We start from the raw sequence: 19,337 nt of genomic DNA, 5'->3' as shown, positions 1-19,337 counted from the left end.
CGTCATACCAACAGACGTTAAAATATGGTACTTGTTGGTCCCTGCCTGGCCCTCGGCATTAATGGGTACAACAAGGACTGGTCGGCTCGGAGTCAGTATAATGTGTGTGAGTGGGGTATTCATGCTTCACTGCGGCATAGTATCTCAGTGGGCTAGCACTATAAAACCAGCTTCAGTCTGGGCTAGTACAAGCAGCCACACATACACACGCATGCACGTTGTCAAATGAGTGAAATATTCTAAAGTGTGATGTTAAACCCCATTTCACGTCACATCACCTCATTCTGTTAATCACTGGATTGTCTGGTGCAGACTTGATTATTTACAGACTACTGCCATATAGCTGGAATACTGCTGAGTGTGGCGTTAAACAAGTTGACATATTCATGAAGAATATTTTACCATTGTGGGGGATATTGATGACTTGGTCAAAACTTGTATGCTAGACAGTGCATAACAGTGATGTAAAACAGCAAAATTATGAGAATGCTTAATTTGAATTTACTCTCTGTTGGTGTTTGACGACATAAGTAACGCCAGTGTGAATTAGACCCGAGGTGTGTGAACAAAATATGTGTTGTCTTTTTCAGATGCACATTGAGGCAGCAAAGATGCTACAATTCTCTGAAGAAGAATTTGTGAAGGCTCTCGAATGGGGAAACTGAAAATCCAATGAGTTTATCAACACATCTGCTGATACGGGAAAGCTTTTATTCCGTGAAGGGTGCACAGTGCCTCCGTCACCTACCAGTTCATGAAGCTGAGTTTAGACCAGGGAGCAACCAGGGGCAGACTCTGAAACAAAGGCACTTGTCATCAACTTACTTGGTGCGAGACATCACTGCAATGTATATAAGTTTTGAAAAAATAAACTGTGTACAGTTGTCGGCTAGTAGTTAGTTGTTGTCAAAGCAAAGAACTCTTTACAAGAACAAACTGCAGAGTCATCAAGTACCATGTATATCTGAAGAAAGTGTGAACTGTTGGACCTGTCCTCCTGTCAGGGTACCATGTAAATCTGAAGAAAGTGTGAACTAACTGTTGGACCTGTCCTCCTGTCAGGGGACGTCATTACTGGACAAGTGAACTAACTGTTGGACCTGTCCTCCTGTCAGGGGACGTCATTACTGGACAAGGCAGATGATTACCACTTAGACACGTAATATTTTCTGAGTTATGTACTCATGATACCATGCTTGTAAAGCAAGTCTAAAGACAAGGAATTATTGGTTGTTCTGTTTTTGTGGTGATATTTCTTTCTTACCTTGATGAGTAGAAGGTAGTCCGGGGCCTCAAGTGGACTACTGTCTGACATCTCACAATTACCCATGTAAAGCCGCGTGTGTTTTAGGCATGCTAGATATCTATGGCCCTTGATTTGAATTCGAATGTTTATTGACGTGTCCTCATCATACTTTGCTGATAATGTTGTGGTGGTAAATGTCTGAGATTTGTGTCACATTAGACATTCCCTCAACATGCAGCAGATTTGATGTGGCAGAACTGAAATACTGTTCAACCATTGTGTAACACACTCCAGGTAGCCAACCATTGTGTAACACTCTCCAGGTAGTCAAACGTTGTGTAACACACTCCAGGTAGCCAACCATTGCGTAACACACTCCAGGTAGCCAACCATTGTGTAACGCTCTCCAGGTAGCCAACCATTGTGTAACACTCTCCAGATAGACAACCATTGTGTGTGTAGACAACCATTGTGTAACACGCTCAAGGTAGCCAACCATTGTGTAAGACTCTCCAGATAGACAACCATTGTGTAACACACTCCAGGTAGCCAACCATTGTGTAACACGCTCTAGGTAGCCAACCATTGTGTAAGACTCTCCAGATAGACAACCATTGTGTAACACGCTCAAGGTAGCCAACCATTGTGTAACACACTCCAGGTAGCCAACCATTGTGTAACACCTTCCAGGTAGTCAACCATTGTGTAACACTCTCCAGGTAGCAAACCATTGTGTAACACACTCCAGGTAGTCAACCATTGGGTAATACTCTCCAGGTAGTCAACCATTGTGTAACACACTCCAGGTAGTCAACCATTGTGTAACACTCTCCAGGTAGCCAACCATTGTGTAACACACTCCAGGTAGTCAACCATTGTGTAACACACTCCAGGTACTCAACCATTGTGTAACACACAGCAGGTAGTCAACCATTGTGTAACACACTCCAGGTAGCCAACCATTGTGTAACACGCTCCAGGTAGCCAACCATTGTGTAACACACTCCAGGTAGCCAACCATTGTGTAACACCTTCCAGGTAGCCAACCATTGTGTAACACCTTCCAGGTAGCCAACCATTGTGTAACACCTTCCAGGTAGCCAACCATTGTGTAACACCTTCCAGGTAGCCAACCATTGTGTAACACCTTCCAGGTAGCCAACCATTGTGTAACACATTCCAGGTAGCCAACCATTGTGTAACACCTTCCAGGTAGCCAACCATTGCCAACCATTGTAGTAACATTGTGTAATTCCAGGTAGCCAACCATTGTGTAACACACTCCAGGTAGCCAACCATTGTGTGTAACACACTCCAGGTAGCCAACCAGTGTAACACACTCAGGTAGCCAACCATTGTGTAACACACTCCAGGTAGCCAACCATTGTGTAACACACTCCAGGTAGCCAACCATTGTGTAACACACTCCAGGTAGCCAACCATTGTGTAACACAGTCCAGGTAGCCAACCATTGTGTAACACTCTCCAGGTAGCCAACCATTGTGTAACACTCTCCAGATAGAGAACCATTGTGTAACACGCTCAAGGTAGCCAACCATTGTGTAACACTCTCCAGATAGACAACCATTGTGTAACACACTCCAGGTAGCCAACCATTGTGTAACACACTCCAGGTAGCCAACCATTGTGTAACACACTCCAGGTAGCCAACCATTGTGTAACACACTCCAGGTAGCCAACCATTGTGTAACACTCTCCGGTACACTCTCCAGGTATGCCAACCATTGTGTAACACTCTCCAGATAGACAACCATTGTGTAACACGCTCAAGGTAGCCAACCATTGTGTAACACTCTCCAGATAGACAACCATTGTGTAACACACTCCAGGTAGCCAACCATTGTGTAACACGCTCCAGGTAGTCAACCATTGTGTAACACACTCCAGGTAGCCAACCATTGTGTAACACGCTCAAGGTAGCCAACCATTGTGTAACACACTCCAGGTAGCCAACGATTGTGTAACACATTCAAGGTAGCCAACCATTGTGTAACACACTCCAGGTAGCCAACCATTGTGTAACACTCTCCAGGTAGTCAACCATTGTGTAACACACTCCAGGTAGCCAACCATTGTGTAACACATTCCAGGTAGCCAACCATTGTGTAACACACTCCAGGTAGCCAACATTGTGTAACACGCTCCAGGTAGTCAACCATTGTGTAACACACTCCAGGTAGCCAACCATTGTGTAACACATTCCAGGTAGCCAACCATTGTGTAACACACTCCAGGTAGCCAACCATTGTGTAACACGCTCCAGGTAGCCAACCATTGTGTAACACACTCCAGGTAGCCAACCATTGTGTAACACTCTCCAGGTAGTCAACCATTGTGTAACATCTTCCAGGTAGCCAACCATTGTGTAACACACTCCAGGTAGCCAACCATTGTGTAACACGCTCCAGGTAGCCAACCATTGTGTAACACTCTCCAGGTAGCCAACCATTGTTCACAGTTGACAGATATCAAAGCAATACAAGTAGTGTAAAATACCTCAGTCACAAGACATCCACAAACATTACTATGAAAACAGCTGTGTTATGAAGAGTCATCAGACCAACCTATATCCCATAATTCCCGGACAGCAAGTATCTCTTGCTGTTCATGTTGTCCGCTAAAACCTGATCTTACCAAATCATATAACTAAAAAACAATCTCTCACCCCCAACCAACCAACCCCAAACACAACAACATCCCCCCACACCCCACCCACACGCACACACAGACTCTCTCTTTCTAGATCTCGAACCAATGCTGGAGCAGTCCTTGTTAAGAGTGCCTTAATCTAACCCCAGATGTATTTATCCCCAAACACTAGCCAAACACAATCACTAGTGTGTTAAAGGAATCTCCCCATTTACCTTCAGTAGTTATCCCTTGAACACCCTGCATCGTAGACAGACGATGCAATGAAGTCTGCATGTCAGCGAATGGAAACATTTGTGAGGCACCGGTAGCTTTACCGCCAGAGGATAACCTCAAAGTTTCTATTCCAGAGAATTCTGCGTTGTGGTACATGGGCATAGACGTGTCCCAAAAGTGTCGCCCCAGTTGTTAAGAGGGAATTAGCCTCTATCTTCCTGTGCTTTTTGGTACCAGGACCATTTGTGTAAAAAAGCTGCATGGGAAGTCTGTCTTCCACATGCACTAGGCTGTTGTGTTTGGGCGTTTAAATCAAACATGGTGCTGGTGTGTTTCAGCACCCTTATTTTTCGCTGTTTTTAACAATGTTTCATTTCACTCAAACTCAACGAATATTGAATCAGTTGCTTCACTGCAAGTTCCAACATGTCGTTTAAAGTGCCCATTAAGCACACCAAAAGTTGCATTTACCTTAGTGTATAAATGACCTCACCACGTTTCAGTTTATATACGACTATCAAATTTTAGGGTGTTCCCTTATTTTTTGCTTGTAGTATATATTACCAACCACGGCCGGTGTGCTTGCACAGACTATTGACACATCGCCCTCCAGAACCTGGGAAAATGTTTCCTGTAACTGTAACCAACATTCGTCCACTCCTGATGAAAAAAGGTCAAACAATTTGTAAAACGCAAATTCCGATGCTACTCACTGGTTTAAAAATGCAGCTTTCCGGAACATTGAAGAAGGTCGGATCCACATAGTTTGTTTGATTCACCAGTACTGTCGACCTCATCATCGGCACTGAAAACAGCACGTTTAAACTACACGATTGGTAATGAATGTGGATGTCTAAATAAACGATAGTACACGTAATATGCTCATAATGCAGAAGCAGCTCTAAAGACTCACAATAGAGACATAGACAGACAGACAAGTATTTCATTATAGTCTCACCTATATTACAACAATACCTTGAGCCATATTGACATGTCAATTCATTAACTACGAGGTCAAGCAAATCGATATGTTCCCATGGGTCATATGGTATCTGGAGAAGCTCAAAAAAAGGACGGGCTCTGACGTTACATGGATTTTCACCTGTGCGATGTTTACCTTGACGTTTGTTATGCTGCACGTATTTAGTTCGATGGTCTGACTTGAATACGTTGTTGTGTCTTTTACTTAAATGGGCAATTTATTTAAATCGATAATATATATAAAAGAAGAACATGTTTTCAGCTTTCATTCACCCCAAATGTCGTCCATATTTGTCATTTCATGGTCAGCTGTGTGCAGGTGTGTTAAGTAAAACTGTTTTGTCTGCATTTAGCGCTTTTCTTAATAACATGGGATCGATGATCATGACGTCAATCACTGGATTGTCTGGCCAAGTCTCGATTGTTAAACAACAAACAAAACAAACTTGATAACATGGCTACATTTGACACTGCTTTATTGGAGTTCGGAATATTGGACTTGCATCCTTGCATACGTGAGTTTAGGTATGATAACAAACACGTTTGAAGGTTTATGGAAGGAATATGATTGAATACAAACTGAAGCATAAGCCCGCATTCTTCTGGGTGACACATCATGAAAAAATCAGTGTTACTGTTACTGCTTGGGCTCACCAATATTCCAACTATCTGTGATTGACAGCAGCAACATCCCAACCGGGGCAATACGATGTCGAAACTAGCCACCGAACCCTACTTTCTAATATTACTTTCAAGACCTCTTCTAAGCCTGAATTTATCAATACAGTGTCACTGAATGCATATTTATTTGTTATGCGAGATAAACATTCACTGGCATAATCAAACACAAAAGAACTATATGTCAGTCAAGCTTGATTTGTACGATAGTATACGGTAATGCAAATCTACGTGTTCAACGATTGCCTGACAAAAGCCGCAGGACCGAAGCCCCACAGATAAAAACCCTCGGACAAAAGCCCTTTAGGGCAAAAGCCCAAGACACCTCAGACAAAAGCCCCAGACACCTCATACAAAAGCCCCACATGATAATATATATACGAAAAAAATTCAGATTTAACAAGATTTATTTACATTCTAATATCTTTCAAAGTTCAGAAATGCAAAACTACCAAAAGGCACCACTCACCACTAGACCTACCATGTATGAAATTTGGTGAAGAAACATTGAACAGTTTTTAAGTTCTACTCCGGAAAAGAGCACTACCACCAATTTCAGTCAAACTTGTTGCCATGGAAACGCAAAAGGTATTTCATTCAGAAATCCAACACTACCAAAAGGCACCAGTAGAACACCAGATCTACCTATGTGCCAAGTTTGGTGAAGAAATATTGAACGATTTAGAGTTCTGCTCCGGAAAAGACAAATGTGCACGGACGCACGGACGGAGTGCAATTTAATACCCCCCGCAAAACACGTTGCGGGGGATAAAAATCAACGTAGCCCTATCCAATTAGAGCATTTGAACACATATTTTCTGAGCAGCAGTACTTGTCACATTAAATCACAAACAATTCAGCATAGCCCTATCCAATCTGAGAATATTTCTTAATACAGCACTTGTCACATCATATCACAACAAATCAGCATAGCCCTATCCAATCTGAGACTATTTCTTAATACAGCACTTGTCACATCACATCACAACAAATCAGCACAGCCCTATCCAATCTGAGACTATTTCTTAATACAGCACTTGTCACATCATATCCCAACAAATCAGCATAGCCCTATTCAATCTGAGAATATTTTCTTAATAAAGCACTTGTAACATCTTGTCACAACAAATCAGCATAGCCCTATTCAATCTGAGAATATTTTCTTAATAAAGCACTTGTAACATCTTATCACAACAAATCAGCATAGCCCTATTCAATCTGAGAATATTTTCTAAATACAGCATTTGTCACATCATATCACAACAAATCAGCATAGCCCTATCCAATCTGAGACTATTTTCTTAATACAGCACTTGTCACATCATATCACAACAAATCAGCATAGCCCTATCCAATCTGAGACTATTTTCTTAATAAAGCACTTGTCACATCATATCACAACAAATCAGCATAGCCCAATTCAATCTGAGAATATTTTCTAAATACAGCATTTGCCACATCATATCACAACAAATCAGCATAGCCCTATCCAATCTGAGACTATTTCTTAATACAGCACTTGTCACATCATATCACAACAAATCAGCATAGCCCAATTCTATCTGTAACTATTTTCTTAATACAGCACTTGTCACATCATATCACAACAAATCAGCACAGCCCTATCCAATCTGAGACTATTTTCTTAATACAGCACTTGTCACATCATATCACAACAAATCGGCATAGCCCTATCCAATCTGAGACTATTTTCTTAATACAGCACTTGTCACATCATATCACAACAAATCAGCATAGCCCTATCCAATCTGAGACTATTTTCTTAATAAAGCACTTGTCACATCATATCACAACAAATCAGCATAGCCCAATTCAATCTGTAACTATTTTCTTAATACAGCACTTGTCACATCATATCACAACAAATCAGCATAGCCCAATTCAATCTGTAACTATTTTCTTAATACAGCACTTGTCACATCATATCACAACAAATCAGCATAGCCCTATCCAATCTGAGACTATTTTCTTAATACAGCACTTGTCACATCATATCCGAATCTTACAGTGTGTCCAACATTCTCAAGAAACTCTGGAACAGTTTTTTATGTTTTATGTCCATACACAGGTTTTGCAGCCTCATTGCTTGTTGGTCACGGAGTTTCTTTGATCTTTTGGTGGGTCTGTCACTCCTGGCAAACTGGAGAAGCCGAGTGTCAGCCAGGGCCTGATCTCGTTGAAGTCCTGGTATTGCACGCCACAGGATGATTGTGACCAATCAACTTCTTGAATCCACTATTCCAGGATTCACAAATGTTATTTGTCTTGCTTCCCCCGTCAATAGCTGCCTGGTACACATTCCACACTGGTGGTGGAAACAGGGGAGGGGTTCTTCTCATGTTCATAGGTGGTGGGGAGCATCTGGGTTCAGTGCTGGCTGATTGATTATTCTATATGTCACAACGACATATGTACCTCGGAAGTAGGACACAAGGTCATCAAAGCCCTCAGGAATATTGGTTTCCAGGAATTCCAAACCAGCCGATACATCCTGGTGAGGAAGCAAAGCTAGGCCATCAAGCATTCCACAGAAGTGTTTGACATGGTCGTTCTCCTTTTCAAACCTTTGGATTACCCTTCTCAGGACCACCTTCCTCCTTAAGAACTCCTTGAAAAAACAACACTTAAGTGTCTTAATTAATCCTTTTCTTTTTTCTGTGAGGTTTTTGCAGAATTTTTGTCCTAAAAATAATAAAGTTGTTTAACAAACTATCATTAAGATATTGACACAGTTCATTGTTTGTTACGAGGGAGGAGTGCAGAGAAAGGGACAGCCAGGTGTTCGAGAAGCACGTTCACAAACAAAGTTATTTATTCATTAACCTGTGCTGTGCCGTCTCCATCTATTCTCCAACACCTGGCTGTCCCTTTCTCTGCACTCCTCCCTCGTAACAAATAGTGAACTGTGTCAATATTTTAATGATAGATTTTTATTTTTAGGACAAAAATTCTGCAAAAACCTCACAGAGTGGGTATGATGTTTTGATTATGACCAGTGTTTCATTGAGTACTTTATGTTTATTAGTTTTCGAGTTAGATTGCAATTCATCGGTCCGCTTTTGAGCCAAACGGACTGTAGTGTAGCTGGGCGATCTCATGTCAACAAACTGCTTTTGTAGTGGAAATAGCGAGATCGCGCGAAACCTCATCGGTGACAGGTCAAATTGTTCCATGTATAAAAACTGTCCGGCAATACACCAAAAGGTTACCTTAGTTATGATTATAAATATTTCACATTTATAGAACACAGCCAACAATTAAAGTGACATAATACTAGGTTATATTTCTCTTTATAAAATAATGGTTTCAGATACTATATGTTTAAGATCACTGCATCAGAATTCATCTTGTTATATTATCGGGCACGTTTTAACTAAATCACCGGAAGGGGCCCGTGTGCACTGCACAGCTGATTTCCGGCGCTGTATAAGAGACAATTACACACGGTAATCTTAATCCCTGCATATAAGGCAATGCCTTGCAAAAACAAATTGTATAGCAACAGAGTCACATAGTGTCACGTACCAGCGTTTACAGAGCCATACACTGTTTCTGATACCAAGGCACAGTCCTTCTCTGTGACTGACAGAAATCCCATAAGCCCCTGATCAGTAATCTGGTACGACTTTGCAAACATGTGTTCCCCATACTTCTCCATGGAGCCAAACCAGTAGTGGGACATCAGAGTTGAGTTGGCTGAAACAATAAACATAATATATAATGGTGTTTTATGGCATCGTGATTTGCACATTGTGGAAAGGTCTTGCACAGTAACACAGATGCAAATAGGACTGACATAGGAACATGGAAGAAAGTTTGTAACACTGTCAATAGGTCTGGCGTAGGAGTAGCTTATTAACTTAAAGGCACTATTTCACACCACACTTCTCTAAAAATAAATACTGCCTTTCTCTCAATAATACTATCAGCCCTCAGAGAAGCTACCATATAATTTATTCCCCCCAAAATGAATGAATGAATTCATGCAACATTGCTTTAAATCGTTTTTCGTGCCCTATACATTATTTCAAGGGAACCCCATAGAGTTATGTCCCTTTGAGCGCTCTTTACGAATACCCTACACACAACTTGTGATAGAAACCAGTTAGGCAAACACCGACAACACCTAGACTAACGCTTAGTCTCTGAATATATATAATTTTGATAGTAACAAACAAACCCATTGAAATTGAAAAGGAGCCCAAGGCAGACCAGAGATTCAGATTCCTGAACCTGAGGAAATCTAGACTCGCTTCATTTAGGGCTTTAGCAACGCAGAGAAGGCCAGGCTGTAGGGAAAATAATGTGGTTCAGGTACTGTGAGACAGACTAGGGCAACACCGTGTGCGACAGTTGGGTGGTGGTGGGTGTGTGGGTGGGTGGGTGGGGGTGAAGGTCCATCTGGTCAGTCTTACTCTTCGGAAGATGATGGGGATAAGATGGTAATGTTGCCTTTTCATGAATAAAAACCCGAAATCCGACTTCGCCTTTTTCACCTGTCACTTGTGCAGGGAAAGGGGTCACATGTCTATGACCAAAAAAGCATCTTGCCTAATTGTCTCCATGTATATCGAAATACATGACCGTAAACCTCGAAGTTTTGCCGAGATGTGTGTACAAGCAAAAGATTAACGATCATATAACGCAATAGAACTAACTGTTGAACCACAGACAAAAACAAAGGACAAAAAGTCTCAAAATCGGATTTTCTACCCTTGCTTACTTCAAATTACAATGGAGTTCAGAGGCACCAAATACTTTGTAATATTTTTAATGATAATTTTGTAGAAAATGTATTTCATGTCATATTTGAATGTAAAATTATCATGATTTGTGCTGTAGGTATTTTACAGCATTACCAAATTACATAGATCAGCAATACTTTCTGAACACATTATCACGCACCAATTTTTAACAGCAACAAATTGTTCTACATACAATATGGAAGTATTGTCATTGCGTTCCTATCAATCTGACGGTTAGTTGCCACTATCTTATAATTACACTTGTTAGTTTGTATTGTACGTGGGCCTAAGGCCTTGTTACTAAATAAACCTGAGTGAATTATAATAGGGGCGGTAGGGTAGCCTAGTGGTTAAAGAGTCTGCTCGTCACGCCGAGGACCCGGGTTCGATTCCCCTCATGGATACAATGTGTGAAGCCCATATCTGGTGTCCCCCGCCGCGATATTGCTGGGATATTGCTAAAAGAGGCGTACTCACTCAAGTTACAATGATAACATTTACATATTGATGTAATAAAATATTTTAACATTCAAAGTCTAAGATTCAAAGATGAAATTCTAAATTTGTAGAAAATATAACTGACTCCTATTCAACAACAGGTGACATTCAGTCCCTTCCTATTGAACAGGTCACATTTATAAACTAATAACTACTTAAATATAGACAAATGTACAATTTGAATTTTTTTTAAAGTGTGTGAGGTATTTTGGTTGTTGGTCTAATATCCAAAATATTCAAAATATACCATAGAACTGACTTGATTACTTCGGTGCTGTCGCCATTTCTCTTTTCCCTTTATGGTATTGACCTTGAGTCGCTTCGAGTCAGTCAGATTAGAGCCAGCACGGAATCTAAATGATTAAATTTCAACAGGAACTGGAGTTTGTATTTTGGGGATTCTTCATGTCAGTGGTACTGTCCTATGTCGGAGACACCTTTCGTAACCCGCAGGTTACCTGCATCTATAGTATACTGTCCAAAATGTCTTCATTTGCGTCAGTATCTTGTGATAAGTGCTTAACAAACACATCCGAAAGGTGCTTACAATTTGTCCTTCAGCATATATTGAGCTCATGTTATTTCATTCAGTTATGGGAAATGCTGTGTTGTGTATATCAAGTGAAGTTAGTAATACTCAAGGGCCATTGATTGACTGGCTCCACACATTCGAACCCTGTGATAAATCTTGTTTGTGTTGGTATTCATATCTGTAATTAATGTATTAAAATATGTCTAGTTAATTTGGCAACAGATGTACAGAGTATCCTTGCCTGGTACACAGCCGATCTTGTCCTTCTGCTGGAGGGTGGACTTGACGCACTCTCTGCCCTTTATAAGATACTGGACACCCTGTAATGTAAATACAAATGAGTATTTCATGTGCCAATAACCTCTCCCAAAACAAACGGTAGTTTCCACATATGTAGGTCAGCGGTCAAAGTAGGATACTGCACCAATACACTTTTATTTGCAGCTAAATTACACAAAGTAGAAATGTCTGTTATCACCAATAAATCAACAAATTGTTTGTCCCTTAATCAACGTTCCATGTGTAATGTCGGTTCACAAGTGGATATTATTGTCAGTACCTCATTGTGATCACCAGGTGCTTTCAAAACTGATCATCGACTCGGCGTGAATGCAAGAAATATTTGCCAACCCGCCCTGGAATGCGCGAAACAGCTTCCATAGGGTCTGGGTTCGAGGCTGACGTTGACGCCACTGTGTCGATGTAACTCAACACAAACGTTCCAGGGGCATAATATCTGACGATTTGCAAGGCCTGTGAACACTGTGTCTACTCATTTTGGAGACGACCAAGACTGACATGGCATACTCATGCTTGAAATATTTCCTCTGAGAGTCAGTAAAAAGAAAATAAGTGATATTATTTTTAGTTTGTCTGTACGAGATAATCCGTTCATGGACATCATGTGCATCAATCTACGATGACATACATGAACCAAGTCAGCGAGCCTGACTACCCGATCCCGTTAGATAGAGATCGAGGTCCCGATTACGTGTGCATCAATCTACGATGACAAACATGAACCAAGTCAGCGAGCCTGACTACCCGATCCCGTGAGATACAGTTCGAGGTCCTGATTACGTGCACAAGGTTAGATATCTGCGTTTATCTTACCTTCATGTAAAATACTTTAATTTCATTGATCATTGACGCTTTAACAAGTTTCCGTGTCACCCCTTCCAGGAGGGTGACAATAGGAAGAAATATTACCCGCTGCCACGGTAACCGCCAAACTCTCCGCCGAGAAGCTGTATCGCTAACAATCGTATGACGTTAATAATATGACGCATGCAGTGCACGGAGTTCGAAAACCGTTCGATAACTGATTTTGAGTTTACTATGTACACACGTATTTTACCGATTTTCACTGCTTGTTTAAACTATTTTATACACTGTGAACATCGTTTGCACACTCAACTTAAACATAATTAACCATTTTTATAGCAGTTTTAAGATTGTCAGATTGTTTCACTAATTATAAAAATGCAGTCGAGAGGCAGACGCCATTTTGTTTACATGTCATGAAGTCGGTAGCGAGCTTATCGATCTTCAAAACAAAATTAAATGATATTTTGTACCTTTAACCTGGCGGTAAGATAGATACGCTGTAAACTTCTCCCACGTGTAATACGGTCTGATGTACGCCTTTTAGTAGCCTGCCCTACCGGCTCGTGTAATACTGCAACACATCAGACAGTATTACCCTCGAGAGAAGCATACAACTTATAGTATCTCTGTCGGCTGTGGTGCAGAAACCAGATTCGAAAGATTCTGAACGATTGAACCCATCGACGTCGATGGAGCCATCTCCCCTCAGAGCAAAAATGGTCTTCTGTTTGGGAGTCTAACCTGACCTTGTATTCTTGTTGTGTGTTAAAAATACGAGCAATGACGCTATGAACATTGACATGAGGTGTGGAGACACGGTAGTGGGTTGGCAGCACTGCCCACAAGTCCCATACATTGCGAGGGAATAGATCTTTCTCTGGCATTTCGTGAAAAGTGAAAAGGAACTTGATGGTGCAACTGTTACAATCTGACACCATGTCAGAAATATAGCTGAAATTACTGCTCTCCATTCCACCTACGCGTTTAATGACCTGTTTGAAAGATATTTATGATTAATTACTGAATAAGAAAGTGGCACCTCCATCATTACATTTTAAAGCAAACACAGCAAGCACCGCAAACACCCCCAAACACCGCAATATGTAATTCTACACTTTTTCAGCACTTATAAAACTTCTTTCATTGGTGTTACCTATGCATACTGCTTTAACATGACACACTTAATTAAAACCCACTAACCAGCTCTTGCCAAGGAACTATTTATGAGTCGAATAACATGATTTTCCTCAACCGTTCCCATTTTCAACATCTGACCGGACACGTGAGTTTCGGGTTCTGATTAGCTGAGACCAATTATTATAGTTTTAATGTACCTTGCTAACATATTACTTACGAAAGTCGCCGTTCTCCTGATTTCATAATTATCCTTAATACGTTTATCCAGGTAGAATAACTTTGTAAAATGTCATCTGCCTCGATGGATGTGAAATGGAAGATAGTTGATTGATTCCTAAATGTGTTTTCTCACCATTTCTTACCAAAGCACATGTATGTATGCATAAGACATATGTGATATATAAACAGGTGTGCGATATTGTCAAGGGGTGACATGCGCCAGTGGGCGTACCCTCCATATAGACTAGACATTGTGATTAAACATGATTAAACCAATCCAATAAGATTAGTATTACGGTCCGATATTTACTAGCTACAAGAACAAACTGTGCAAATAGGAAATCAATGTACGCGTAGAAATACAGATGTAATCACAGTGAACATAAATGCGTGTGCTACGTTTCGTGACGTCAGTGATTTCGGCATGGTCAGGTGCAACACGTTTGTGCATGTGCATCTCGATAAACTACGTGGAGCTCATGACTGTCAAAACTGCTGGCGATTGGAGATGTTATTTGTTTGACGTTTGATTGTCAAACAAAGTAACGGCTAATGATCATTCCAGGACTCACGACTGCACAAAGTCATGACGCTGTTGGGATGGCCGTGGGGGATGTCTCAACATCACACAGTCATGAAGCTGTTGGGACGGTCCGTGGGGGATGTCTCAACATCACAAAGTCATGAGGCTGTTGGGATGGTCCGTGGGGGATGTCTCAACATCACAAAGTCATGAGGCTGTTGGGATGGTCCGTGGTGGATGTCTCAACATCACAAAGTCAGGCTGTTGAGATGTCTGTTGGGATGGTCCGTGGGGATGTCTCAACATCACAAAGTCATGAGGCTGTTGGGATGGCTGTTGTCTCAACATCACAAAGGATGGTCCGTGGGGATGTCTCAACATCACAAAGTCATAAGGCTGTTGGGATGGTCCGTGGTGGATGTCTCAACATCACAAAGTCATAAGACTATTGGGACGTGGGGGATGTCTAAACATCACAAAGTCATGACGCTGTTGGGATGGTCCGTGGGGATGTCTCAACATCACAAAGTCATGAGGCTGTTGGGATGGTCCGTGGTGGATGTCTCAACATCATAAAGTCATGAGGCTGTTGGGATGGTCCGTGGGGGATGTCTCAACATCACAAAGTCATGAGTCATGAATATCATCCTGAATTTTATTTACGTGTATTTAGACACATGCCTCGCTCTTATAGACGTGCTTTAGCACTTTTTAGATGTGGTGTTGCTCCTCTAATACCCCGTTTACATGGACACTTTTTGCTCACGTGTGTATATTTGCATATGGTGTATATTTACATGCGCAAGTAAAAGTATATTTACTTTGCGTTTACATGAAGAATTAGAACCTGTATGTATATTATGATGTGGTCTTTTGTTTGTCTCATTTGGAGTTTTTCACATCTGAAGCAAGCATCATACGTGGCGGAGAGATATACATGAATGTTGAAGCGAACAAATCAAGATTTTCCTATGCTTCTGAACTCTGCACTTATTTTGGCTTTAACAAAACAGAGAAATGTTTGGGAAAAGAGAGATCAAGTCATTGGTGGCAAAACATTGTCAAATGACATTTTCAGATAATGAATGGGTTGACAATTTTATATGTCTAAAGCTACATTTGACCTTCTGTGAGAAGAACGTCAACCCTTTCTGCATAAAGACTCAACTCGAGTGAGGGAGCGCCTTGATGTTGACCACAAAGTTGCTATAGTTGTATACTGGCTAGCAAATTCGACAGACTACAGAACAGTCAGTAATTTGTTTGGAGTATCCAAAGCCACTGTATATATTTGTGTCAAAGATGTGTATACCACCTTGGTGGACATCTCCTGCCCAAGTATGATTGATAGGTAGATATTCTTTATTTCCTCCAATTGAATGAAGATTACAATATGCAGTATATTTTATAATATATTTTAGGTCAAATGATTAAGATGGATTAGTGTTATAGACAAGAATGTTCATATACATAGCAGGTATCGCCATTTCCTTATAAAATGGCTTACATTAATTATTACTTTTGCCCACACATCTCTCTCTAGTTCCATAATAGGGACGGTGGGGTAACCTAATGGTTAAAGCGTTGGCTCGTCACGCCGAAGACCCGGGTTCGAATCCCCACATGGGTACAATGTGTGAAGCCCATTTCTGGTGTCCCCCGCCGTGATGTTGCTGGAATATTGCTAAAAGCGGCGTAAAACTCAGTCAGTCAGTCAGTCCATAATACATTTTATTGGACACCCACCAAGTAAGAATAACATCATCGTCTTGATCCCAGATCTTAACAAACGTATCTACATCCAGAATATCACATAAGGTGTTAAAGAGTTCATTGTGGTCATTCATATTGATCGTCCATGACATAAACACGTGCTTTACAATATCATTGGCGACAGTTTTACAATAACATTCTCTTGATTCATAGAAAACAAGTCTTGCAATATCAGTTAACTGGTCATTCTACTCTGTGAGATAGTGTTCATTCCTGGGTCTCTGTGGCTAGCATCCAGAGATAGTGTTCATTCCTGGATCTCTGTGGCTAGCATCCAGAGATAGTGTTCATTCCTGGATCTCTGGGGCTAGCATCCAGAGATAGTGTTCATTCCTGGACCTCTGGGGCTAGCATCCAGAGATAGTGTTCATTCCTGGATCTCTGTGGCTAGCATCCAGAGATAGTGTTCATTCCTGGGTCTTATACTGACATATCTTGACAGACCAAGTCTTGAATTACGATAAACATAAATTATTGTCTCGATGAGATTTAATAGCATGATTTACGGCCTTGGACCAGCATTTTTTAATTAATAAATTGACAATAACTGACATAGTTAGCAAGTATATCGTTTAGGTTATACGTATGTACAAGTTGCAGCATATACTCACTAGTGTAAATGTAGCCACTTACTTTAGTCAACTGTTCTCAACGAGGTTTTGCAAAATTTTCCATACTGTTTAAATGTACCGTTTACACATGAACTGATGTATTGTAAAACAAATTCGTAACGTTGAAAAGATTATTGTCATGGGTTAAAAAAATGATGAAACTGAGTGAAAATTGGCGATTTTTTAACACAATTTTACACCACAACACAGCTGTTCACATGCACGATATTTTCACATGCTTTTTAGCAATATAATGCATGATTCTCGAGCAATTCATCAGCATAAAGTTTGCAGTTGGTTCCCCAAAGTTAGTGGAGAAATTCAGCTTCGATGTAACCACACATATATGCATAACATATAGTGAATGTTTTAAGTGAGTCTAAAAGTTTTGATGGGTAGTATATTATATATCGGGGATTTTCTACTATATACGTTGCACGTAAAACTATCTGTACACATAAATTGACCGAGCTGAACTAGAAACAATACTTTAAAAACACAGTTATACTTTGCATTACTTTCTTACAAGGAAGAGTGCTCTTTTATCTCTGTAATACTGTAGTGGCATGATCCCGATTGAAGCCCATGGCGACAGGGTATGGTATTCGATTATTTTGCAAGGTGTATGTGACTGCAGGTCTGGCCAGGTATATGATGCCCGAGTATTTGGATATTGGGATGGTCCGTGGTGGATGTCTCAACATCACAAAGTCATGAGGCTGTTGGGATGGTCCGTGGTGGATGTCTCAACATCACAAAGTCATGAGGCTGTTGGGATGGTCCGTGGTGAATGTCTCAACATCACAAAGTCATGAGGCTGTTGGGATGGTCCGTGGTGGATGTCTCAACATCACAAAGTCATGAGGCTGTTGGGATGGTCCGTGGTGGATGTCTCAACATCACAAAGTCATGAGGCTGTTGGGATGGTCCGTGGTGGATGTCTCAACATCACAAAGTCATGAGGCTGTTGGGATGGTCCGTGGTGGATGTCTCAACATCACAAAGTCATGAGGCTGTTGGGATGGTCCGTGGGGATGTCTCAACATCACAAAGTCATGAGGCTGTTGGGATGGTCCGTGGTGGATGTCTCAACATCACAAAGTCATAAGGCTATTGGGATGGTCCGTGGGGGGTGTCTCAACATCACAAAGTCATAAGGCTACTGGGATGGTCCGTGGGGAATGTCTCAACGTCACGTAGCTGCACATTTCCATTGCCACCGAAAGAACATTTCAGAGCTGTTGACACGTTATCAGAACAATGAAGTTGCCAATCGCCCACGTACTGGATGTCCACGCGTCACAACGCCAGGACAGATGGATACAGGTGACCCATCTCTGGCATCAGCTCAGACAAGGACTTTGGCGTATTCACCCCATCGAGAAAGAAGTTAGTGTCGATATCATGACGGTCAACCTCGGCTGTCGTAGAGGACTGGTGTTTTTACAAATGGTAGTGTGCACGTCAGAGAACCCCATCAGTTGTTGTTCTGTGCAATTTCACTGAAGTGTTCAACAGAGATCACATTCCCGGACCAGTGACCATTCCGTTTCTTCAACGTTCTGGCCCAGCATTGACATTCCAACAGTACAATAGCCTTCCATATACGGCTGGGGCTGTTGTCTGCAGGAGCACAATGTCCAAATACTGCCTTGGCCTCCAAATTCACTGGATCTCGCCCCTAAGGAGCACGTGTCAGATTGAATGCAGCGACCTATGCTGAGTACCAAACCCTCCAGGTAACAGGTGATTTGCAGTAGTGTTGCAGAGTATATGGCAAACAATGACTCAAGTCTTCCATATCTCTTTTCACATACTCTATGCGTCGGCAATGCACGGCTGGTCTCACTGCTCCCGGCGGACATACCTTCTGAGTTTGTGACATTGTGGCTTGACCCGTGCCCCGCCTTACGCCAATGCTATTGGATATTAAACATACTGTTCTGCTGTTACAGTCTCGATATCCACCTATGAAAGTTTACATGGACCATTTCCTCGTTGTTATGTTATATTTAGAAAGCATGTTAACAATACACAGTTTCTTTTGGGGGCTGAAAGTTCGGAATATGATTAATTGTATGCATAGATGTGATAGTTTCCTTTGGTTACTAATGGGTTCTGATCTATTCTGTCTAGAGGTGACCGATGAGGATCTGACACATGGAGTATAGACCATGTCGGGGTAATGGCCGGATCCCGAGGTGCAAATACTATTTGTAGGACGTCAAATGACCTTCCTATTCCCTGTCAAGTATAGTGTACCGACTGGAGTATATAAATATTTTCGTTCCTGTCCCGAGCAAGATAGCGTGCCAGCTCGTCTAACAATACTTGGAACCTGAGCAATCTTCGTAGCTGAACTGTTTTATCTCATTTGAAT

The 19,337-nt window shown here is 41.4% G+C and overlaps 2 protein-coding genes across 4 annotated transcripts in view; one reads left to right on the top strand and one right to left on the bottom strand.

The window, feature by feature from the left end:
- The window catches only part of LOC124279062 (testis-expressed protein 9-like), a 70,609-nt gene extending 69,722 nt beyond the window's left edge, over nt 1–887 (top strand). For all 3 annotated transcript variants that reach the window (XM_046714861.1, XM_046714862.1, XM_046714863.1), the window contains one exon: nt 591–887. In XM_046714861.1, coding sequence (XP_046570817.1) covers nt 591–665 — 75 coding nt within the window. In that variant the 3' untranslated portion in view covers nt 666–887. The remainder of the gene's footprint in view (nt 1–590) is intronic.
- LOC124279063 overlaps nt 695–19,337 on the bottom strand; it is a 41,627-nt gene continuing 22,984 nt past the window's right edge. The window contains exons 3-6 of the mRNA XM_046714864.1: nt 11,829–11,907; nt 9,338–9,508; nt 4,846–4,937; nt 695–795 (exon numbers count right to left, since the gene is read on the bottom strand). Coding sequence (XP_046570820.1) covers nt 745–795; nt 4,846–4,937; nt 9,338–9,508; nt 11,829–11,907 — 393 coding nt within the window. The 3' untranslated portion in view covers nt 695–744. The remainder of the gene's footprint in view (nt 796–4,845; nt 4,938–9,337; nt 9,509–11,828; nt 11,908–19,337) is intronic.

This window comes from Haliotis rubra, unplaced genomic scaffold, assembly GCF_003918875.1.
Source record: "Haliotis rubra isolate DU_JTF1 unplaced genomic scaffold, ASM391887v1 Scf246, whole genome shotgun sequence".
NCBI classification, from domain to species: domain Eukaryota; kingdom Metazoa; phylum Mollusca; class Gastropoda; order Lepetellida; family Haliotidae; genus Haliotis; species Haliotis rubra.
Note: the sequence above shows the minus strand (reverse complement) of the source record. Positions and strands in the feature narration are given on the sequence as shown.